General features: G+C 39.7%; 1 protein-coding gene across 16 annotated transcripts in view; it reads left to right on the top strand.

The window, feature by feature from the left end:
* Positions 1–25,651, top strand: part of PARD3 (par-3 family cell polarity regulator) — a 635,042-nt gene that overhangs the window by 379,401 nt on the left and 229,990 nt on the right. For 4 of the 16 annotated variants that reach the window (XM_057542611.1, XM_057542612.1, XM_057542605.1 and 1 more), the window contains 6 exons: positions 509–697; positions 2,006–2,176; positions 11,306–11,465; positions 17,850–18,039; positions 22,664–22,815; positions 23,888–23,932. In XM_057542611.1, the coding sequence (XP_057398594.1) occupies positions 509–697; positions 2,006–2,176; positions 11,306–11,465; positions 17,850–18,039; positions 22,664–22,815; positions 23,888–23,932 (907 nt within the window). The remainder of the gene's footprint in view (positions 1–508; positions 698–2,005; positions 2,177–11,305; positions 11,466–17,849; positions 18,040–22,663; positions 22,816–23,887; positions 23,933–25,651) is intronic. The other 12 variants (XM_057542615.1, XM_057542616.1, XM_057542613.1 and 9 more) reach the window with 8 other exon arrangements.

Here is a 25,651-nt window from a genome sequence, read left to right as displayed (position 1 = left end):
TTTGTATCATCAGGATTTGTTACTGTTTGTGAATAAAATGATGCACCCTTAGTGAAAATTAAACTATTAATAACATTGAAAATTCCTGGTGAAAAACAAAGGGACAAATGAGTTCTATTTATTTATTTTGATTTCCTGCTGTTACTGTTTTTCTCCTGTGGTTTAGAATATATAAACAGATTTTTAAAAAACCCACAAAAAACAAAAAAATAAACCAAAACTCTGTGTCTACATGACTTTAGTCCTTCTGCTACATTTTTTTCCCCTGTCTTTCTCAGAATCTGGTTTAGGTTTGTTTCAATGTTGAAACAAGTGCCACATAAAAATATTAGCAGCTGGTTCCAGGAATCATCTGGAGGGGGTGCAGATGCACTGGTATCATGGATCTTGTTGTGGAACTTCGGTGGAGATACTGTGCGTGTTACGATGAAAGAACTGCTCATTCGCAGTCCTTAAAAATAACAGAAAGAAACATTGGAATATAATGTGCGATTTTGTTTCCTGTTAGAAAGCAGAAGATGAGGACACTGTGCTCACACCCGATGGCACCAGGGAATTTCTGACCTTTGAAGTTCCGCTGAACGATTCAGGATCTGCTGGTCTCGGCGTCAGTGTCAAAGGGAACCGGTCAAAGGAGAACCACGCAGATTTAGGAATCTTCGTCAAGTCCATTATTAATGGAGGAGCAGCATCTAAAGTAAGCAAATGTCAACCGTATCAAACTTATGCTCATTCACAAAAATGTTTAGTTACAGCCCTGTTCTTATTTTGGAAACGTGGAAGCGGTAGGGGCAGATTCTTTCCTCTACCCTCTTAGATTCGGTTCCTGTGGCCTGTGAATTAAACTGACAAAAGACAGGTTAACAGGAGAAAAAGTTGACAAATTTGATCGATGGGGGCTCCACAGGAAAAGTGAAGACCTAAAGAAGCGGTTAGACTTGGAAACTTATATACCATTTTAACAAATGCTGATAAATTGTGGAGTAGGGATTAGACAAAGAAAGAGGGTTCGGACTTCCAGGTGTGGTAAATAGTGGGATGGTAAACGTATGAAGGAAACCGATGGTAGAAAAGGCTTATTTTGTAGGCTCATTTCAGTGCATCTCCGTCTCTGGTGGCGAGGGTCGTTCTCCCCTTCCAGGTTTTGGAGAAGAGAGGGGGCACCTTCACAAGGAGAACTTTATGCCTGTATTCAGCCAGAAGCAGGGAGGACAGAGTCCCCTTCCTGTGCCTGCCATTTCTCAGTTGCCTTCTGCTAAAATAATCCCCATGCCAAAGTGGCGTGTTTTGGGGTAGCATATTCTGATACCCTGTAACACTTAAATGATTTCTGTTTCCTTCCTAATACCCCATCCATGACCAAACAACTAGTGCAATCTCAGTGATCTCTCACTGAAAGGAGTTCATATCTTCGACTCCCCGTTTTTGGTCTCACAGAATTCACAGCCCGTGGTCATTACAGTGAAATGGAGATTATCTCTGCAAAGACTTAGCTCAGGTTCTGGCACAGAGCTAACCTACTGGAAAGGTTACTCTCTTCCCCTCCCCTCTCCTCCCCTCCCATGGGTCACTTCTCCTGTTTCCCAAGTCTAGAGAAAATTTCCTGGCTGTCTGTGAAGGGGGCACTTCTCTGCAATTGTCTGATAGCCTGGAGCTTTTGCATGTTGTAAGTAACCTCTCTGGGTGTAAATAACCTCTCTGGGTGTCTCTGGAAGCAGGAAAGTAATCACTTTGTGTCCTATGAATTAGTATGCTATTTTGGTAAACAGATTATGATAATGACTTGATTTACAAATGTATAAATGATTGAAGTAGACACAGGCTGCAAAGGCTGCTTACACATTATTATGCTGGTGTTCAATTGGGCATAATCCATTAGTATTAAAGCCCTTTTCTTTTTCTTTTTGCTTTGTTTTTATTTATTTATGTTTTTAACGAAAGGGAAAGCAGCTTCTTTTATCACAGACTATTTAATGGCACTTATTTTTACCTGCCTCCTTCCCAGGATGGGAGGCTTCGGGTGAACGATCAACTGATAGCAGTGAATGGAGAATCCCTGTTGGGCAAGACAAACCAGGATGCCATGGAAACCCTCCGGAGGTCCATGTCCACTGAAGGGAACAAGCGAGGAATGATCCAGCTCATTGTGGCGAGGAGAATAACCAAAGGCACCGAGGTAAAGAATGAGAAAGACAAAAGGCGTCTGAAATGGTCGTAGGACCAAGTTCTTCCCTAACATTGGGCCAAGAATGGCAGGTCCAGGGGCTTTACCTTGAAAGACTCTCAATTATCTTTGCTGGCTAGAGTTTATTGTACTGTCAGTGGATTGTGATTTGTTTTCTTAATTCTGTGATCAAAATATCCCTAAGTGTGCAGTAATATTTCTGTTGCGACCTCAACAGATAACACTGGGACCTCGAAGGCACCTTTAGCTGGGTTCAAGAATCAGGGCCACGCTTTCCTGCTCAGAGCCCGCACTTTCTCTTCTGTTCAGCAGTGTTGAACCAGGAGGGAGAAACACTGAAGTGATTGCTTGTTCCCTTGCTTATCTAAAATGGGTGCCTCTTGTAAAGCCCCTCACAGGGCAGAGTCTGTTTCTCTTGTGACATTGTCAGAAGTGTAAGCCCCCCTTCCTACCCGCTGGCCCCCTTTCTCCTTCACTGTAGGGCTGAGTATTTTCCTCCGGAGGGGCTGCCTTTTCAGCGGTATCTGCTGCATAAAGCCGCAGTGGGTTCTGCACATGTGCTGCCGCCTGTAATTAGGCACGGGTGGGAAGGTTTCCTCTCCCAAAGGGTGTGAGCGTCTGTCTTCCCAAATAGTAAAAACATACCAAGTAGACTTGGATAGCGGGGCATTTGAGAATTTAAAGGGAATTATATACAGATTTGTTAATGTGAGAACCTGAAAAGAAGTTTTTTCAGAGAATTTTTATGAAGTGTGTACCACCTCTAGGAAACAGGTGGGACCTGCTTGCTGAAAGTATCACGTTTGTTGTTTTTGTTTTTATTGATGCTCAACTCCTCACATTTTTAAATCAACTAAGAGAAAATGATTAGCAAATGGTACAAACCGGAAAGTATATCTAAACTGCTTAGGTGTCTTTCTTAATTTTAAAATCTGTGTTTAATATATGAAGCAAGCCATCGATGATGGCTCATCCGATCCTTTAACACAATAGGATTTTGCCACATACCCCTGAGCTCAGTGGGTAGTCAGTGGAGAGGTGACCGATTTTCGAAAGTTTATTGACCGTAGACTTATTTTTACACTTGTTTTTATTTTCCAAATGGAGAGTGGCTTAATGCTAATTAACAAATTAGTTTCCACAACAACAAGAGAACAGTGTCACCTTTAACTAAAATCCTCAGAGTGGAAAACTGTGGGAAGTAAAACATTTACTTTCTTATTATAAATATAAATGCTAATCCCTCGGAGTAGGCTACTGGATTGGCTTTCTTTTTTTTTTTTAATTTATTTATTTTTAAATTTCTGGCTGTGTTGGGTCTTTGTTTCTGTGCGAGGGCTTTCTCTAGTTGCGGCAAGCGGGGGCCTCTCACTATCGCGGCCTCTCTTGCTGCGGAGCATAGGCTCCAAACACGTACGCTCAGTAGTTGTGGCTCACGGGCCTAGTTGCTCCGTGGCATGTGAGATCTTCCCAGACCAGGGCTCGAACCCGTGTCCCCTGCATTGGCGGGCAGATTCTCAACCACTGCACCACCAGGGAAGCTCCTGGATTGGCTTTCTTGAATGATAATTTTTATTGGTTTCCAAATCATTAACTGATGTTTTTAATGTAAGTCCTCCAAAGAGCTATGTGAAAAATTCTCCACAGTAAGTTCACAAGACACATTGTTCTTTATTAGGTCTTTTTCAAAAATGGAATAATTTCATATACCCTAAGACTGTATTCGTGTGACAGATGTTCATTGAGCATCTACTACATTCAGAAAATAAGTTAGATCCTGGGGATGCGGTGGTGAATAAAGACAGATGGAGTTCCCTCTCTGGACGTTCTCCTGGACAATAGATCGTATTCTTAGTCTCTTTAAAAACAAACTAAAATTTCTCAAAGTTTTCCTTTAGAGAGAAACATTGAAATGTCGTAGGGGGACTTAAAATGTAAGACTCTTACTGAAGGGCAGCATCCTGAATCCAGACGTGTTTTTGTCTGGCTCAGGTGGTTCCCTCTTGTTCCCCTAACAAACCTGTACCAACCTGAAAATGTTTTGATAAAAGCACTGATTTGATCCCCTGTTGCCCTATAAAACACACGGAATTGGAATCCCACTGCAATATCTCTGTCTCATTCACTTCTGCATATGAATTTGTGTGAATGAAAATGATTTAAGTAAGGGAACAGAGGCAGTAGGCAGTAATAGACTTTAATATTCAATATTCTTTACGGTATCATTTTCATACATTGCTGGTTATTACTATTTCTTAGGATAGAGTAAGCTTATAAAGCAATTATGTCAAAAAAAAATCTTATCACGAGTGCTGTGCTCTCTTTGTAATACCAGCGAAAAGCCTTTTGTACTGACAGGGTTTAACTAAAGAATTCTGTGAAGACAGAAGAGCTCATTTCAGCTTTCCATAAGTCTTAAGACATGACTTTGCTGCTGTTGTGCTTATATATTACCCTTGGAAAAACATCTCCCTGAATTACTGGGAGGGTACGTGTAAATTATGTTACCGTAAATATTGATATAAGCATAGGGTGCCTTGTCACGGATGAACCTCAAGCCAGAATATTGTGCTGAGTTCTCTCCTTCTGGGTCCATCTGTCAGCCGTGTGGTCCGGCCTTTGACAATATCACAGAACTATATTTTACTAACTCATCTTTAAATCACGGGTTTGCATACTTATTTTCAAGCTAGAGGAGATGAAAGTTTACAGAAGCACATCTTTTGTGCTTTGTCACGTCTTCCCTTGCCCTCTTCTATATGTGGGAAGTGCTGTCTGTTATCTTAGTATGTTTTCTTCAAAATTGGCAACTCTCGGCACGAAGTATCATCTTCCCTTGCACTTCCCTGGTCTTTGTCCCCATACAGCACATTTGAGACATTTTCTAGAAGATGTTTCTCAGTCTCTTCCACTTGACTTCTCAGGAGTCTGTGAACACTGCCTTGTTCTTGAATCCTTTCCTGCCAGCTCTCCCCGTTTTTCTCCTGCTTCACTCTGGCCCTCTGTCTCCTTTAAGACTGCTCTCTTCTGCCTGTTCCTCTTTTGCTTAGAGTTCCTCAAGGCGTTTTCTGGGCTGTGTCTTCTTCTGCACTTGCTCCCTGGGAGACCTTCGTTCCTTGGTCTTCAGGTACCACTTTCCTTATGATGAATCCTGTGGTCCTGTTTTCAGCTCAGGACTCTAGTTCCAGATCCCTCTGTCCAGCCACCCATGGAGATGTCCACTGGTATGTCTCCACTGGTATGCCTCTCAGGCATCTATGCTTTTTCCACCAAAACCCATTCCTCCCTCAGTTCTTCATCTACCTTGTCCTCCTTCCCTCTGAGATAGCTCCACTGTTTCTTTACTTGTAGAAGCTGGAAATCTGGGGTGGCTCTGACCTCTCAAATGCCTCTCCTGTCTCTGTCGCCTCCTCCTCTGGAATCTTTCTCTCCTCCCTCACTCCTCTCCATCCCCCTGCCCTTACCCCATCCTCTCACCGGGCTCTCTGCTGCAGCTCCCTGAAGGATTTCTCTCTCAACCCGTTTTGTCTACACGGCAGTAAGGCACATCTTCCCACAAAACAAACTGATCGTGTCACTCCCGGCCGAAATCTCTTCGGGAGCTTTCCTTCCGTTCCAGGATGGGTGCCAGTCTCCATCACGTGGCCACTAGGACGTGCACAAACCAGCCCCTGTGTCCACCAGCCTGTCCCTTACACGACCTGAAATTTCTCAGTTGTCTGATGCTGCCTTTCACCTCTGGATTTTCCACATGAGTCAGTTCTGCTCCTTGTCCTAGCAAAGTCAGCCTTTAGATTTTAGTATCCTCTCTCCAAAGCCTTTCCGTAGCCCTGGGTACTCACCTTCAGGGAGCAGCTGTCACACCATCATGGTTCCTCTCTGGTTTTCTTTGGCGGGAACTGCAAATTCTGAGATGGCTGGGACCTTGTTCATCTCTCCATCACTGGGGTCCAACCCAAGGCTGACACCTAAACATGGACTGAGTGATGAGGAAAATAATCCCAGAGAGTCGAGCCTTTTTAGAAGAAAAAGATTAACTTAGTTACTGTTAGACACTGAAGTTCTAACAAGGCAAGGTAACAGAATTAATATTTTGGCAGTGATTCTGGATTTCCTTCACTTTCCTTAGCTCTAATGCTCTTACTTAAGTATTTAAAAATATTCCGTAAGCAGTAATTGTTTCTTTAAAAAAGAGAGAGAAAAGAAATGGCTTTCCTTTGTTTTGTGCTCCTGAAGGATGGATGAACTTTTTTGGCATCTTTTCCATTGGAAAGAATACGTAAAGCAAGAGGCAGAAACATTGGTATCATTGCAAAGGACAAATTTGTTGAGGACTTTGAAGGAGAACTTTGGGAAATGGGTATTGAAAATCACCTGTGTAGGAGAATTATGATAATTCTAAATGTTCCAAGGAAATTAGTATTGGTAGGAATTACTGCAATTTAACCTAGTTTGCAGTCATTTCATTATATCTTTGTTAGACATGATTTCATATAAAGCCTGCCTTGGTACCAATAGAGAATAAGACCAGGTAAGTTTTGTCTTAGCCCCCATGCTGAGGAATTTAGTCACCAAGGACTACTTTTTTTTTTTTTTTTAAGAAGAAATAAAACTTTTTATTTCCAGATAACATGATTTCTACGTAAAAAATCCTAAGGAATCTACAAGGCAATTTAGAACACGTAAGTGAATTTAGCAAGATCATAGGACAGTAGGCCAATGGACAAAATCCATTTTATTTGTATGTACTAGGAATAGACAATTTGACAGTAAAATAAAAATCAATATCATGTACCATAATATCAAAAATCATAAAATACTTAGGGATAAATTTAACAACACAGGTAATCTCTGTACTCGTAATTCTCTAAAACGTCACTGAAAAATTAAAATAGACCTAAATTAGTGGAGTGATATATGATTAGCAGACTCAGTATCATTGAAGTATCAGTTCTCTCAGTTTGGCCTGTTGATTTAATAAACTCTCATTAATCATCCCAGCAGCAATTTTTATAGCAATGGACAAACTGATTACCAATTGGGGTTATTAATTTTTATATTATTTATTATTAATATTATATTATTATTAATATTATTTAATTTATATGAAAATCTAGAACTGGAAAAGCTATCCTAGGATGAAAATATCATTGGTTGCTTTTGGGCGGGTTGGGATTGAGTGGGAAATAATAGGAAGGAATTTAATGAGGTGATGGCAATGCCCTTTATCCAGAGAGGGGTGTACGTTACATGGGTTTATCAATTTGTCAAAACTCACTGAACTGACCAAGGACTACTTTAAAATGAATTCTGTCTCTACGTTTAATTCTCTTAGAAAACTACATTAGAATAGGAAGGGGCCTAAGGTATCGTTTACGATTCTCTTTATTTTATATATGAAGAAATAAATACAGAGAGGTCAAATGAGGTGCTTAATGGCTGCAAGGCCAAGGTAGTGGCAGAGTAATTTAGAAGCAAGGTGTCCATCCCTCTCATGCACATGAGAGGGTCTGATTGCCTGTGAGTGTGGGGTTCAGGCAGTTGATACTCTGGCTGTGTTGGGAAGAGGTGGACAGTAAACCCACGAGTCCCAGCGTCAGGCAGGCCATCGCGTTCTGGGTCTGCCACATCCAGGCTTACTTCACCCTCTGGTCCGTGCTGTCAGCCACATGGGGACGTGAAGGACATTAGCTGTGGTTCTGCATGGAAGCAGAACCTGGAACTGAACCCTGAAACTCCGGCCACTCTTCTCCAAAGAAAACTAGACCCTGTCTTACTATTCATTGTCCTGTGTTAACTTGTCCTTTGGATGTTAGTCCCTTCTGCAATGTGTGATTGTAATCTCGATCAACTTTCTTTTACTTTCAGCCTTGTGCTGTGCCCTTAGCTTTAAAGGCCCGCTTCCACATGGCCTGTACGTATAAGATCTCTAAGCCGATTTAAGGAAACTCTGAGTCATTCACTCAGAAATGAATTTATTCATCCAGTTATTCACCCAGTACCTGCTCTGTGCCAGGAATTGGGGATAGAATAGAATAAGCTTATAAAGACTGAAATATCGGATAATAAGATCGAGCCAATTACTAACTGGGACCCAGTTTTAGGTTTGCTGGAGGGGATTAGGGCCGTATCTATCTATGCCAGCTTTTCACCATTTCTAGTTGAGATGGTGGGATACATTTGCTTTATGTGAAAGACATGATTTGACCCACTATTGCACACTTATAACAACTTGAGATTTTATTAAGCCCCACAGATATTGTATTAGTTTTTTAAAAGAAACCAATATTTTACCTTTTCCCAGGAAGAGTAGGCCAAGTGTATGATATGAAGCATATTCATTGGACAATATCCAGTTCTTTGTTATTGAATAGCACTTACTATTTTCTGATTATAAAAGCAATATATGATCATTTGAATATCTTTTTAAGAGTGTATTACATTTACATTGTTTTTAGATATGGGGTAATTCCCAATTTTTCTGTCTTTGTAAATGAAGTTCTGATAAATATTGATCAGCATGAATCTTTATGATTCACTTAACTTATTATTTTGTGAGGATAGTGACCACAAAGTGAAATAAATGGCCTGGTCACAGAATATAGGATATTTTTTGGCCTGAGACATACATTTCCACATTACTTTGGGAAGAGACTGTATCACTTTATGCTGATCCCCAGTATGAGTTATCTTGCTGCAACCTAGTTTTCTTTAATGGGTGGAAAGGCTTTCCTATTTTCCTAGGGATGGAGTTGAGGGCGTCCCACACAACTGTCCCTACTCGGGACTGAGTTCTGTTGGACGGAAGAACATTTTTTGCAGTTAAAACGACAAAGTGAAAATTGCATTTCTTTTATTTTGGCGTCTTCTTCGAAGTAAGCTTAATTTGATAAGGTTTTTATATATGGAGATCAGAAGGGCCTGGGAGCAGCCCATACTGCAGGAAGGCCAGGCCAGTCTTCCAGGACTGCCCTCCTTGGAGTGGCTAAGCTCCCACTCTGATGATGCGATGCATTCCTCTTTCTTAAACTCAATTGCTTGCAACAAAAAAAATCATCAAAAGATTTAAAACAAAACTCTGTACCCCAATCAGTTTTTTTTTAAAGAAATTAAAAGGCATTGTGTCTTCTGTTAAATATTTATGTATTTGGCCATTGATGTCTTCATTTAAATCTGTCTTTTGAGATGCAAATTAGACATGGTTAGGGAGGTGGGGAGGTACAGAAGCTTTCCCATGAAAGTGTTCAAGTACAAGGTTCCTAGTGAACAGGCATCTTATTGTTTTTCTCTGGAAAGCCTGCATGCGCTATTTTTTAAATGGAATTTTTATTTGACTTTATAAAATTCTAAAATAGCCTCTTGGGATATTTAGGGATTTCTCATAAAGGTGCTTTATAAAGATTTTATCATCTAGAAAATTGCAGTTATATGCTTCAATTAAATGTATTTGTTAAGCAAACTCGAGGATGTGTTGTCTGTCTTATGATTAAATAAATTATTGTGTAGGATGCAGGTCTTGTGTGTCGAGCCTTGTATAGCAGGCCTCTAATGTATGTGCTCATTAAAAAAATTCACACACGCCTGCTTTTAAAGGTATTGGGTATTTGTTGTGTTTGTTTTTACTTCTCCAAAGTACCTTGGAATTTAGGAATAATGTTCTTTCAGAAAATTTTCTTGTATTTTTTTACATCCAAGACCTGGAATATTTAATTTACTTTTCGGTAGAGCCGTCAGTTGTAATCTGCAATTTAAAAAAACAAAAAACAAAAAAAAACCGAATAACACAAATCCTCATTTCACAATTTAAACCTTATTGAGTCTACTTCACTAGCGCTGCAAGTTTATTATTCTCCCGCAGTTTGACATGCCTCCAATTGTAATTGTGTTGACCCTTCACTGCATTAACTCTCCCCAGTGCTTATCAAACTGGGCGAGATAAGTCTACAATTCGGAACTTCATCAAATATCTCATTTATGTTAAACAGATGATAGCTTCTAACAGAAATAATAATTTGTTCAGGTGAACCACAGTTGTGGCTTCCTCTGTTTGCAATGTGCAGTCCTCTCTCCACTTTGCTGTGCTGTGCCCCCTGCCTCCACGCCGGCCCCTCCACCCCCCCCCCACCCCCCCCCACCCCCGCCTTCCCTGTCTCTGGCTGCCAGCCAGCTCCAAAGCATCATAAGATTTTAGTTGGTGGGGTTAACCTCAGAGCCCACACTGGGAGGATTTGTGTGCTTTGTTCCTCCTTGTTTCATGGCTTTACTAGCATAGAGTTCTCACTCATATTATTTTTATGAAGTATATGACTTTATAAGGCACAGCTGTCTTAAAGAACGCCCCATACTATTTTAATTCTTGGTGGTAGGAATCCACCTATATTCTTTGCTTATCTAGCAGATTCTATACATTTGCAAAATAGCTACCTTTGCCTGCCTTATTAGAATACTCGGTTTTTACTTTTGTATTGTCAATATCCTGTGTAGTTTATTTTCTCTCAGTTACTATCTCATACTTAAGATCACAATGAGAGAATAGGATGATTGTTTCTAATTTCAGCAGAAGAAACTGAGGCTCAGTGTATTGTTGAAGACACCCGAACTGACAAGTGGTCTTTAGGTCTTAGAGAGTGGGTGGTCATTCTCCCCCCACACACACCAAGGTGTGCTGTTCGGTGTATTTATGCACTCTAAGTGTAAAAAGTAGACTTAAATTCCAGCTTCCATTCTGATAATGATGAAGCATGTCTAGCGCAGGGCAACATCTCATAAAGAATTCTGAATTAAACCATAACTCAAATTGACTTCAACAGATACTAACTGTCAAGCTGAAAAAAAATAAGCAACAAGGTGAGTTTGGAAAAAAAGCCTTTAATATACATATTTTTCCTCCAGTGGTTGAAATCTGACAGAACTTCATGGGAGGCACAGTGTAAAGTGGCACAGAAAGTTGGTCATTAGGCAAAGCTGTCATCACAAATTATTTTGGTACAGGGTGAAAAGTTCTAGTTCATTTGGTACCCAGTTCGATGCAGACCCTGGGCAAGTTGGTCTAATTCCTCCATGCTGTTCATGGGCCTCCAGTTCTGACTTTACCTCGCCCCCCGCCCCCGCTCTCTGCAGCTGAAGTCACCTGGGAGCCCCTCTGGACCTGAGCTGCCCGTTGAAACGGTGTTGGATGATAGAGAACGAAGGATTTCCCACTCCCTCTACAGCGGGCTTGAGGGGCTTGATGAATCACCCACAAGAAATGCTGCGCTCAGCAGGATAATGGGTGAGTCAGGTAAAACCCTGTTGATCACATCTTGTTTTTGTGCTTTTACTGGTTCACGGAGAGGTTATGAATGTAATATTAATGTAAAGGAGGCCCATGTTTTCAAGGGGAAGAGGGGCAGGTTCATTATAATCATTCAGGAAGTGTTAATGTGATGAGAGGAAGTCAATACATTGATTTTGTTAAGTGAGTTTTGGATCCTGTAACATGTGGGAAAGAGAAGAAAGAAGGGTATCACACGGAAGTGTTTTCCAGTGATCAAGATATTCTTAGCATGTTTGAGACAATAAGTGAAGCTGTGTTTTTGTTTTTGTTTTTAAATCAAAATTTAGTGGCTTATGGCAGGAAGGATTCAAAAGTTACATGTTTACAATAGCACTGTTTGGAGGGAGGGGAAAAATATGTATACGCATGTATGTGAAATATTCACATTTTGCGGTTTGTACTTAATAAGGTGTTACCCTTTTTTAATTGCATCTTGACTTTTTCAAAGCCTTCATTTGAAAATCCTGAAACTAGTTTTTCACATCCTTTGTTTGCATTCAGCACCATACTGTCTGCGTGGCCCCCAGTGGGGGATGAGGTGATTAGCACTTGCTCTGCAGCCGTTCAGCTCTCTGCTAACAGATCCGGTTAATAAAGACTTGCTTTGCCACCAGAGTGGTTTGATTTACTGAGTTGCTCATCTTGGGATTAGCTTGTGAGAGTTGTCAAATTTAACACATAAGAAGCTGTTTTGATTAAAATAGCACGTGACATAAAACACTTATTGCTGGTGTGTTTTGCAAGCCTCTAATATGAAGTACAACCTAAATTTAACTCCATTTTGAGCACATTTAATGGAGATTTAATACAATTCACGTCTCCATTAGGAAGCTTCACTGGAACAGGAATTTGTTTCCTTCATCAGTGGATGTTTATGGAAAGCCTGCTGTTGGCAAGACATTGTGTATATACTTTTGCTGTAGATACAAAGACGAGTGAGAATCAGTCTGCCGTCAAAGAACTTTCTACCGGGCATGATAGGAAAATTACGTGAACATGACTGGTAGAATTTTCTGTTCTTCTTCCTCTAATCCTTCTAGCTTTCTTGTTTGGAACAATTGCTAAATTCCTCATTTCTTAGTTTGTTACGTATAGAATGAAGGCGTGCCAGCTCTCTGGTTTAATTTTGCCAACAGTTTTCTTTTGGCCTGCTTGACATAGTGCAAGTCGGGGAAGGATGCTGAAGATATTGCACACCTGTCAGGTGACAGGCATTGCACATAGTTTGTCAGATTAACCTTTGCTTATTAATGATCACTCTCCTCACTGCGGTGGGGTTTTCCCTACTTTCCTGGTTTTGCTGTGACACTTTATCTTCGTTAAATACTTTTTTATTGATGAAAATTCAAGACCCCTTGAGCGAGAGAGTGTGTGTGTGTTCCCTGGATCTGTGTGCATACAAAGTGATTCGCTGTAATTTCCCCTTTATTATAGGAACATAGGACTTGCCATACTGAATCAGACCATTGGTCCACCAGTTCCTGTAACCTGCGTCCTGACTCCAATCCCTGATGCTTCAGAGGAAGGCGAAAAACTAAAACTAAAAAACAAAAACCCCCCAATTCACCTAGTGACCTTTGGAAATGCTGTATATGTGGGTTGAGGATTCCTTCTTTTCCTTCAGTCTGTTGCTCTGACTTTATTAGCCGTGGCCTCGTTAGTCCTCCTAAGTTTGCATTAGAGTTGGCATTGTTTTCCCTTCCCTCTGCTAGAGATGTAATGGACTTTAAAATTCCAGATGCTTCTGCTGGGGCAGTAATCTTCCAGCTCTGTGCTTTGTGATGTACTGTGCGTGGCCTTTTGGGCTGGGGTGGGGGGCAGTGACAGACTCCTTACTCTTCGTTGGTAGGTCAAATTGATGATGTTGAATGATTTGGATATTTTCTTAAGATAGTTTTTTACATGTTGTATGGGAAACTAGGGATCCCATATAGTTTTACTCTGAGAAATGTATATGCTTAATTTGATTTATCTTGAGTTTTACAAATTCGAGAATTCCTCAGTCTTTGTCAGTCCCTATTTCAGCATCATTGGCCCTAAGAAACAGACAGTGTTCGTAACATCACTTTCCACTTAAAGTTAGAAATCTTGCAAAGATAGTACCTTGCAACAAGATACCAAAGCCAGGTACCAAATATAAGAAATTAAAGCATTGACTTTCAGTTAACCTAAACCAATAGCAACAGTATTTACTGCTGGGCACAGTATGTGGGTGCATGGAAAATGTTCAGATCTTGTTTGGTTAGCGGTTGTCTTCTATACCTTTAGGATATCTCCTGTGTAGACACCAGTGGAGGTGGTGGTATCTGCTTCATGATCTGCTATGATTCAGATAGAACTTTGTATTGAAATTCCAGCTGACTACATTAAGAAGTGATTAATTTTATGTGGACAGGGTGAATTTTCACATAGAATATTCCTCCTGTGGGACTCTAGACCCAAAAGGAGCTTTGAGGCTTTCTGACTCATTTCTATGGGAACCTAACCCAGGAGAGAAGCTTCCAAAAAATAGACCAAAAAAGGAAGAGATTTTAGAGTTGGAAGCATGTCAGATGTCATCAGCTACACTTTCCCACTTAACAGATAAAAGAACTAAGTCCCAAGATCCCATGACGATTTTTGTTTTATTTTGTTCTTGGCTATTTCCTCTTTCTAAAAATAGCCATCTCTGCGGAATACTGGGATCACACAATAAGTGTTAGTGACATTCATTCTTTATTGACATCCATTTTTAAGTATCCACATTTTCAAGCAACTGGCTTTAGACAGTCTAACAGAATCTTCCATTCTGGCAACCACTGTGATTTAAAAATCAAAGAAGTTATCTTTGAAACAACCTTACAAATCGTGTACTCCAACCTACTAAACGTCTGTTCAGGGGAATTCTGGCCCAGAGAAATTAAGTGACAGGTCTGAAGCCCCAGACTTCTGTGTTTCTGAACCAAAATTACGATGCATATTTTTCTGAGTCACAAGTCCCACGTTACTGGAACCTGATCGATCTCCTTAGCTTTTGGTGGGGTCAGCCAGAGTCGCAGCCAAAGGCAAGAGTTCTCCAAATGTCATCTGTATTGGCTGGCTTTCCACTATCATGGATTTTCAAGGAGTAATTTTGGACATTTATCAAAAAGAAATCTGTAGCAAGGCTACATAGGATTTCTTCCTTTTAAAAGCCTTAAAAATATTTTACAAATTGCTGGACTGTCTTAACTAGTACTACTAATAACCATAGAGGTAATAGGTGTAGCTCATTTCACCAGCGTGTTCATTTTGTAGGACATATCACAAGCTGACATTTGGGAGCATGGAACCTTAAATGTTTTCCAACTTTTTTATCTGAAGAATTTTTCCGTTTAAAGCACGACTGAAATCTGTGGTCTCCATTTTTTAATGTAATCTCAGTAGTTTTTATATTGATACATTGTGGTGAGTTTAAAAAATAATTCTGCTCAGAATACTTTGATCTTGTTAGAAAGTCAACATAGAAAAATGGAACATTAAGGTTGTTTTTATTGTGAGTCATATCTCCGGCAAAAGGTTTCTCATTTCACGTAGTGTTGCCTTCTATGTAAATGTACCAATGAATAAATGTTTAGTAAACAGTCATTCTGCATCTCATTGTTTCACTCGGCTACAGTCTAAATCTTAGTTTGTTGGTTAACTAGTTGAGGGAAGGAAAGTTTATTCATCAAAAACCAGATCAAAGGTTTCTGAAGTCACCCTTCGAAGGGTTCACATTTAGGATATGCCAAGTACCTGTAAACATAATTGAGAGTTATTCAAAGGGGAGTTTGGTAGAATATGTAGTTTGATAGCTTAGTTCATTACCCCCAATATATTCTTGGAGCTGCATCCCAAAACACTGTTCGTCGCAAGTATGTTAAGAAGTGGAAAATTGATGGAAAACATATATTCTCAAGTCTTTTGAAATATTAGCCTCCAGAATCATAGGGGAAAGAAAAAAAGCTGAATCCTTGTCTTACTGTTAATAGGGACATTTCCTGCCATTTATTTAGGTATAAATTTTTAGATCACCTCAGGAACAATATTTCTACTCAAAACAACATAAAAAAGGACTGTCACATGAAGAACCATTCTGTGTTCCATACTGCTTGCTAGACTGTCTCTCAGAATATATTGCATAAACGTTTTTGTTTTTGTGTTTAGAAATGAATGTGCTATATTACACCAATATAGTTTCTTCCAATAAATTTTGCCTGTGTGAGGACATGGCATTTAATGCTGTGACATGTGCCTTGTCAGCGGTGAGCTACCAGGGATAACTTGGATTTGTCATTCTGTATACTTTTTGGGGAAAAAAAGTATGTTTTGAGAAGGAAATGTTTCTTTAGGTAATAGTGCTGGAATGTCCAATCTTATTTATGAATGATATTTTATTGAACAGATTTCTGTCTTTCTGTACTAATATCCTAAAACTCAAGTAGGCATAAAGGAGTGATTTGAATTCAGGAAAGGGAAGCAATGAAGTATTAAATTTGATTTACATTTTTATCATGAGCGTTTATAAACAGTTGCTAGTTTTCACAGTTTGTCAAAATGGATGCATTTCAAATCAAAACAGAGTATTTTTCATGATAATTTGCTGAGTAGAGGTTTCAGTGAACATATATTATTTCTGTAATAGAGTAGTTGGTGTTAAGTAATGATTGCATTTGAAATTTCTAGCAAGTTTGCTTTTGTGGGTTGTCCTGAAAAGATCAACTTAATGTTTGCTCCTTTGTTGAAATGTCTAGAATAATATATATTTTAAAAAATCCTTCAAGTCTATATATGCTATCTCCCAGTTTCCAAAATGGTGTTAAAACGAAAATGATCGTTTACACATTCTTGTGAATGTTTAAAAATTAGATCTTAAGACAGATGTTAAAATGTTCATGAACTGTCTTCACATTGCTATTGTGCTATTTTTAAAAGCAATTACTCGTAAAGGACAAGGGCACCCTGTTTGAAACGGTGGTAGGATTGGGAAAGTGCAGCAATCCTTTTTATTTGCATAGGAACCAGGAGAGCTGACTTAACAGCTGTGGACATTGGACTTGAAATGACAGTGTTTCCATCCTCCTGTAAGGTGACAGGGAAACTGTCCGTTCTCCTTGCTCTGTTGGGAGAGACAGGCCAGTAGGACGACACCACACCGTGATGCATGTTTCTCTGAGGACAGCCTTTCACAAGATATCCATGTGAACCGAAGCTTCGCCCATGAGTTCTTGCTCAGAAGAAATATGGCACAAGATTTGAGGAGGAAGCCAGAAGAACTATAGGTGTTTTGGGGAGGAAGATGGCAACATTTGGACCCCAGCTTTATCTTTAAGGATTCAGGCCCCTGAATTACAATTTTATCCCAGGAAAGATAAACGCCTATCATGCAGATCCCGGAACCTGAGCAGATTTTCCTGAAAGAAACTGATCAATGTGGACAGTTCTGGGTCTTTTCTTACCGAGAACACTATATCCTAATTGAATAAATCAAAATTTACAAGCTCCCCTGTCTTGGCCTGAAAAGCCTCTGGGCAGTGAGATCCTAATCTTTTCTCTTTAATATCACTCCTGCCATCTCCCCACAAGGCCCCGGTTCTGCATGCACTCATCTTTGAAGTGTCACCTGAGTGCACTGTGCACTTTTCTCCATCATGCGTTTAATGATGTTGCTGATGTCTAAAATCAATGTTGTGATTTCTTCTAGTAGAAGAGATCGTATTAATCATTCAAAACCCATCTCGGATGTTGACTTTTTTTGAAGACTCCCCTCATCCTCTTCCTTCAGCTACCCAGGCGATTACCAGCACTAGTGAATGCCAGGGCACTTCGGGCACGTCACTCAGAGCACCAACCAATTACCACTTTATCTATCTCCTTCTCGGAGGTGTGAGCCATTGAGAGGCAGAGATTAAGTCTTCCTTACAAACCTGCCAGGTGGTAGGTGCCCAGCTAGTGAATGCGTGAATGATTGATGTAAGTCTGCAGGGCTTCCCTCCAAATTTCCTGGTACAATTTTTCAAAGGACTATAACAACTTCGAATCTACGTGGCATTTTCACGTTAGAAGCCATTCTGGAGATCATCTCTGGCCTTAGGAAACTTAATACCAGAGACATTGAATACCACACCCAGAGCGCCATAGCTGTCGTGTCAGAGGAAGGAATAGACCGGAGGTCTCCATTTGACATTCACTTATGAAAAATAAGTTTACTTAATTCTATTTTGTCCCACCAGGTCGAGCAGATTTTGGAAATTTAGACTTTTTCTAATGTAGCAAAGTATTAACATTCATATACATAACCCTTAGATGGATGTCTAGAATTTCTCTTTGTTTTTCTCCACTGGACAGGTAAATACCAGCTGTCCCCCACGGTGAATATGCCCCAAGACGACACTGTCATTATCGAGGATGACAGGCTGCCGGTGCTCCCCCCACATCTCTCTGACCAGTCATCCTCCAGCTCCCACGATGATGTAGGATTTGTGACGACGGACACTGGCGCGTGGGCCAAGGCCGGCATCAGTGAGTCAGCAGAGTGGTAAGAGCACTGTTGGGAAACATCGGTTAATTGCAGTCACACTTGATTTTAGGGTTAAATGGTCTGTCACCGAGCACAGTGAATCAATGTCTTTTATAGCGGTGTTCTGATTTAATAATAACGATTTAATACTCGTAGTTGTCACTCCTCAAACAAAAGAGTCCCCCCAACCTCATAAACCTGCCCAACTGTGTTAGCCTTTCCAGGGCTATCGTTAAGAGTTTAGCCGAACAAGAAAACTACCACTAACCCCCAAACCCTACTCATTTGTTAAGTTTCACAAGTGAAACTTTTATTTTAGATCTGTGTTAATTCGATGAATTGTTTTTCTATTCCATAAATAAATTCTAAGCAAATCCCTTTGGTGACTGAGAGTTTGTAACAATTAGATGACTTTGGCCAAATTAATAGTTGTTATGTTCTGGGAGTGGGAAGAGGCTTTTTCAGATTTTCTTTTTAGAGCGCTATAACTCTACTAGTCTTTGTACTTACTTCTAACATTATGACTTCAGGGGCAGTCTAATGCTATTTTTTCTCCTGTATCTCTCAAAATAGAAGAAAGCATTCGATATTATTGAGCCAATGTGTGGCAAATAAATGTGGATGTGTGTCTTCATTTGCGTGCCTAGTAACTATATACATCAATAAGCGAAAGGAAAGTCCCTCCTAGGGATGACCTTGGAAGGCTGTAGTGATAATGAACGCAACCATGTGAAGCATTATACCAGAATCTTCTTATTGCCCTTTCAAGAATCCATCAGCAAAATGATATTTCAGTGTTGTGGCATTGAGCTACACTCAAGCCCGCGTGATAACAGCTTATCTTTGAACGAGTTTTTTGGTTCAACGTAGAGGGGGAACTACCATACAAAGTAAAAACCTACTTGAATCAGATGCTGTAGCATTTACCACTGCAGTTTATATCTCTTTCTGAAAGTGAAAGCAATGACAGAGAAAGTAAGGATTAGATATTTGCAGAATTCATCGAAGGGACAAAAACCTTTTGAGTCTCCACTGTGATGAGGAATTTTGAAGGCAGCCGTAGGAATAGATGTTTGGGGCCTTAAGAAATGCTTTATTGGTGAAAGTCAATAAACAACGAGCAGGGCTGGAGTGTGGCATTAATTTCCCTAAGGGGATTCATAAACAGTGAGGACTTGTATGATTTTGCTGTGGGGAATGTGCAGGGGCTGGAAAAGAATATGAATGAAGGGTTATCCAAACAAGAATGGCAGCTGTTCTGAATCACAGCAGAAAATGTAAGCTTTTCCAGCCTGACAATATCTCCCTAATCCTTGATGAAAATGTTATGAAAACAAAAGGGCAATAAGGCAGGATTAATAACTGGAATTTTAATAACTTTGGGGGGGGTCAGGGTATGGTTACATTCTTTAAAGAATCAGCTGTCAGTCCTGCAGACTAACTTGCTAAGTATCCTAGCGTATTGTTTCTTGTGTCTGAAATTAGTTTAATGGGTATATTGATAGGGAAGAATTAATTATGTTATGGTTTAAGAATATTTAGTTATTTTAAGATGCTTATTCACTCAAAAACTCATTTGCCGTTTTCAGTTGTGTATGTGTACACTTCGCTGCACGATTGTGGAAGGCTGAATATGTCAAATGGCTAAACTTTGCATTTCTTAACTGATAGAATATACTTGTTTTCAATCCATGAATTGATTTAGGGAACATAACAACGTTTTTAAGGTGAAGAAGGTAAAACAGCAAATTCTAATCTTAGTGACAACATAATTTCAGAGGATATAAAATTAGTTTAAAAAATACGCCAATATGTGGCTTTCAGCAACAACAATTTGTACTTCTTTGAAAAACCTTTAACCAATAATTTTTATTAAAAATGTATTGCAGATTCACTCTGTTCACACATTTGATGCCTATTTGGAATTCAGGTTTTAGTGTAATTCACACGATACGGAAAAGGGTTGATGAGCGTGTGCAGGATGGTCGGAGAGATCAACTTTCAGTATCTAAAAGAATTACTCTTGGACTTCCCCGGCGGTCCCGTGGTTAAGACTCCAAGCTTCCACTGCAAGGGACGCGGGTTCGATCCCTGGCCGGGGAACTAAGATCCCGTATGCCGCATGGCGCGGCCACAATAAACAAACAAACAAAAAGAATTACTCTTAGTTCAAATATAATATTTAGTGTTTATTGTTGCAAAATTGGGTCCTAGTTCTCACCATGTGGGTTTTAATTTTTCAGTTCTAGGACTGTGTTTTCCAATTGGGGTGTATGTGCCCTGGAAATTATAAGCATAATATGGTAAGCATAGTCGTATGTGGATACTACTATATAAGCATAATATACACATACATATATATTTAAGAATTGTGTAAAAGCAGTCTATACTTATATACATAATATATGCTGGAGCTATGCACACATATGTATATACATACATACATAGGGTCTAAGCAGAGTAGTATGAGAAGGAGCACCTAAAGCTTCAAGGTGAACATGACCCTGCTTCTTTCTGGAACGTCAAATTTATTCCGGGCTTTACAGATGAAATATGATATATTAAAAATGAAAAGATTTAGTGTAGGATGCAAACAAAATAACATTGATTAGGATGTAACATAGTGTTTTACATAAAAAAAATCGTTTTTGCTTTGGGCTGAGCTCCCAGTCCCTGGGCCAGAACAAGGGTGAGCAAGCTAGGTGCCCAGGGGAGCAAACGTAAGGCGCTTCTCACTCTCAGGTGTGGCCCCTGAACTCACAGGACCCTGAGATCAGAGCTCCCTTGAATTCTGAGTCCCAGGCACCTACCTTGCCTCCTCCTTGGGCCCTGCTCTGTACTTGGTGGAAAAGATGGAAAAGGATCGTTCATTTCCTTTTTGAGGTTTTGGGTGGTGGTTGGTTTTTAAATACCCTGTTTCCGTTATCATAATTTTCATAACTTTGCAAATTTGAGATAGCAAGTCTTTGTTGGCTAATAATAACTTATTTTGCATGGTGGTTTGCAGTTTACTGAGGGCTTTCCCCTTGTGTCCTTGAATTCTCTCAGTGGCCCGGCCAGTGGTTGGGGCCACTCCTTTTCTCATGGAGCCAGTGAAGACACAGGGGCCCAAAGCGTTCAGGCCGCATCACCTGATGGCGAAGCGCTGCCTTGGTGTCTTCCTTGTCGCAGTTTTTGGTTTAGCCCTTCCCTAATGCCATCTGTCATTTCATGCACAGTGAATTGCAGCTAAATTTCTGATGTATATCCAGACCAGATCACTACCCTTTTAGCAGTATGCATGGTCATTCCCATAGGACCAATACAGGGTGAGAGAAGCTGGTTTCCAGCGGAAGCATAAGGAGGGCTTGTATAGTGGAAGCTGACGTAGTGGAGAGGCCGCCACATTCTAGCGTGTCCAGTGAGCTGTGGAGGGATGTTCTCCTACCTGGCCGCACAGGCAAGGTGACTCCACACTGATACAGGAGAGCTCTCTGTTTAACTCAGTGTGCTCAGCATAGAGAAAAACCACTTCATTGTGGGGCTGGGCTCACAGCACCTGGTGGTGCTTCTGAAAGTGTTCATGGGATTTTACAAATAGGACCGCTTCCCCTGCCACTTCCATCGTGAAAACACTTGATACTGTATCCTGTCACCGCCGATCTGCCCTGTGCTTCATCGTCTCTGCTGCAGCCACTGTGTTGGTGTCACACAAATCAAATGCCATCCAGACTTAGTCATGCTTTTCCGGACTCCCTGGAATGCCATTCACTCTCCCATCCACGCATCCACAGCGTCTTCTGTGTGCTTCTGGTTTGGTATTTTTCTTAGGGAATAGAGATCTTTTCTTATTTATTACTTTGACTTTGATACCCGGCACCACACCTTCATCAGAATAGGTTCTAATCGTGGTTTGTTGAGTTGATTTCTTCTCAGTTGATTAAGTTGCAGAGAAGCTACATCCTCATAAAACTACATGCCATAAAGATGGGTTTTTTTTTTTTCTGAAACACAAGATAAAGGTTATATAAGATGACCAGAACATATCCTTTGTTAAAAAAAATTTATTTTACTGAAGTATAGTTGATTTACAATGTTGTGTTAATTTCTGCTGTACAGCAAAGTGATTCAGTTATACATATATACATTCTTTTTCATATTCGTTTCCATTATGGTTTATCACAGGGTATTGAATAGAGTTCTCTGTACGATACAGTAGGACCTTGTTGTTTATCCATTTTGTATATAATAGTTTGCATCTGCTAATCCCAAACTCCCAATCCATCCCTCCCCCATTCCCCTCCCCCTTGTCAACCACAAGTCTGCAGAATCTACCTTTTTCAAAACTTCTATTCAGTTGCAATTCATATAGTCACTAATTTGCTGCCAGTATTTGTATTAATATATGAAAGTTTTCCTCAAAGATTCAGTCTTTCTCACATGGAGAAGGAATTGCTCTAAATGTAAATTAACGTATTTTCCCGTCACCTCCTACACAACCACAGTTTTTTTGATAGACTATATTTGTGCTATTTAGTTTAAATATTTCTGAGGAATATCCATATACACACATTCATACACACAGGTGTAGATGAACTTTCCTGAACGTCATGTCTCTTATTTTCAGTAAATGTTTTTATGTTTCTCTTTCTCTTCACACCAGCTCTTTGAGTCCAGACGTCGATCCAGTTCTTGCTTTTCAACGAGAGGGATTTGGACGTCAGAGTATGTCAGAAAAACGCACAAAGCAATTTTCAGATGCCAGTCAATTGGATTTCGTTAAAACGCGAAAATCAAAAAGCATGGATTTAGGTAGTGAGTACAAGCTCCATGAATCTTTATCTAAATACGGTTTAGATGCTTTCAGATGAAAATCGATGGTCCCAAACACATGTCTGTTTACTGTGAGCAATAGAGAAAATAAATGCGAAATGAGGCAATTTGGCAAAAATTAGTTTTTCTCCAGGTTTGAGATAACCATACTTCTCCTAAGTGGCATGTTTACACCATGTGCAATATGTTAATATATATGTTTTCTGATGAGAAAAGAAACAAACACATGTGCATATCATGCTCTGTTCATGTATCTTTATTTGAAAAAAATGAAATGTTTTAACACTTTGGCTGCTGAAAACCAATTTCATTGGAATATGATTTGGTTGGTTGTGGGGATGCTCGAACCAGAAGAAGCAGTTTTGGAGAGAAACCATTATCTCAATCCATGTCTAGAGTTTGGTTACTTCATGATATTTTCCTTCCATTGCTGTCCTTTAATGTTTATTTGATAGAAACTCTTATGTGTTGATAATTAAGGCCTTTAACTGGAGTCATAATTTGAGAGCATGTTTATTGTAGAAAGTATTTGGAAGCAAATGAGAGGAGGAAAATAATCCTAGTTGTTCAATCAAACACCAATCAGGTAGTGTCTCTTTTTAAATCCAAATCCACCAAAAACCAAACCAAACAAACAAACAAATTAATTAATTAATTAATTATATCCATACGCCGATTGAATGATGAGAAAAACCTTTGTTAATCAACTATAACGTATTTACGCTGTTCTCTGGTGGCTGTTTGTACTTCGAGACTAAAAGCATTCATTTATCCCATGCATAAAAGAAAAATCGGGCTATTCCTTGCCTGGCTAATTATGATATGCTAACATATCAATAACACACGTGTCTGTGAAATGAGATGACTGGCATTGCATGGAGACACTGCTTTTTCCCCCTTTTTTTTGATTATGAATGTTTGCTTGATATTTCATATATTTTGCATGAAATATTACCTAAGAATTATCACCTAACTGAAAAGATCTGGGAATGGTTGAAGCATGTTGGGCTGTGGGACTAACTGGGCTAACCATTATACATTTACCTTTTAACAGTAGCTGACGAGACTAAACTCAATACAGTGGATGACCAGAAAGCAGGTAAGAATGGACACTTAGACTGTTGCCATAGAAACTGTGGTCCAAGGAGCTTATCATAATTATAGAGCTGCCAATCACATAGCATGTAAACATAAATATTCCAGGCTGGCACGGATGTTTTCATAGTAGAAATCAAACTGTACAAGAAAAGGAAAATTTTCTGTGAGAAGAAATTTATCACTGTAGTACATACTAAATGGAAATATAATTTAGTGCTTCAGAAATGCTAAAACAACCTAGATCTTCTTAATTATATTTGTGTAGGAATGTTTTGTCACAATTTAAAAAAAAAAGTCAAAATCCTGAAAACGTGATCTCTTAGGGTGGATTCTTTGTTTCGAAGTCATCTATCTGATGCTTAGGTTAACATCCAAAAAATGATTCTCAAAGTGGTGATTTTGGTTTGACGGATAATGGCACAAATATAAATATTTTCACTGAAGGACAGTGTCTAGTATTGCTCTCATTAGTCACTCAGAAAAGCTTAGATCTTTTTCTGATGCAAGCATTAGTTTGTGGTTACCTGACATTGAATTAGACTATATATTGCATCCTTATCTTTGTGAACCTGCTTGAAGGTTTTGTTTTTGTTTTTGTTTTTGTTTTTTGTTTTAATTTATTTATTTTTTGGCTGCGTTGGGTTTTCATTGCTGCGTGCGGGCTTTCTCTAGTTGCGGCGAGAGGGGGATACTCTTCGTTGCAATGTGCAGGCTTCTCATTGTGGTGGCTTCTCTCGTTGAGGAGCACGGGCTCTAGGCACGTGGGCTTCAGTAGTTGTGGCTCGCGGGCTCTAGAGCGCAGGCTCAGTAGTTGTGGCGCGTGGGCTTCAGTAGTTGTGGCTCGCAGGCTCAGTAGTTGTGGCTCACGGACTCTAGAGCACAGGCTTCAGTAGTTGTGGCTCGTGGGCTCAGTAGTTGTGGCTCGTGGGCTCTAGAGCGCAGGCTCAGTAGTTGTGGCACACGGGCTTAGTTGCTCTGCGGCATGTGGGATCTTCCCGGACCAGGGCTTGAATCCGTGTCCCCTGCATTGGCAGGCGGATTCTTAACCACTGAGCCACCAGGGAAGCCCTTGTTTTTGTTTTTGTTTTTGTTTTTATTTTTAACTATTTAGGGCTTGCTTCTAAGATGCTGCCTAAATCATTCCGTAGAAACAATGGATTATTTTGAACTGGGTTTTACATGATAGTAGATTTTACTTTATATGTTATTTTATGACAATAATCAGAGGAAAGTCTTTATGTGTAATTAAAGTCATGTGCTTTGTACAATTGAACATTTTGCTTTATTATTATAAGTTTGGAATAGCGTTTTAATTATTCTAGATCCAGTATGATGTAGTTACACCACTTAGCACTAATTAGCTTCAATTCACCTTTTTAACCTGCAGTAGTAATTAGTTTTAGGCTTCTTGAAAAATGTGTATCCCACATATATATGTAAAGATAATTGTGGACATGCTTGGTTTTCACATTCTGTAAAGATAGATTGTAAAAACTACATCCAATAAATCATTGGATTAACTGTAGTACAGGGCAATTAACAATAGCCTCAGCCCTTATTAAGTAGTTATTTCTTTTATCAAACATAACATTCATTGGAATTCTGAAGCAGGGCTAAAGAAAAACATTATTTGATAGTTTACATATGTAAATTAGTAATTCATTTTTGGAGTTAATGGTATTCAGTACTTTTCAAGAAGTAACCCCTGTTCAAGTTAATG

This window comes from Balaenoptera acutorostrata, chromosome 3 (genome assembly GCF_949987535.1).
Source record: "Balaenoptera acutorostrata chromosome 3, mBalAcu1.1, whole genome shotgun sequence".
NCBI classification, from domain to species: Eukaryota; Metazoa; Chordata; class Mammalia; order Artiodactyla; family Balaenopteridae; genus Balaenoptera; species Balaenoptera acutorostrata.
The sequence above is the reverse complement of the archived record's forward strand: the minus strand, read 5'-3'. Positions and strand labels throughout refer to the sequence as shown.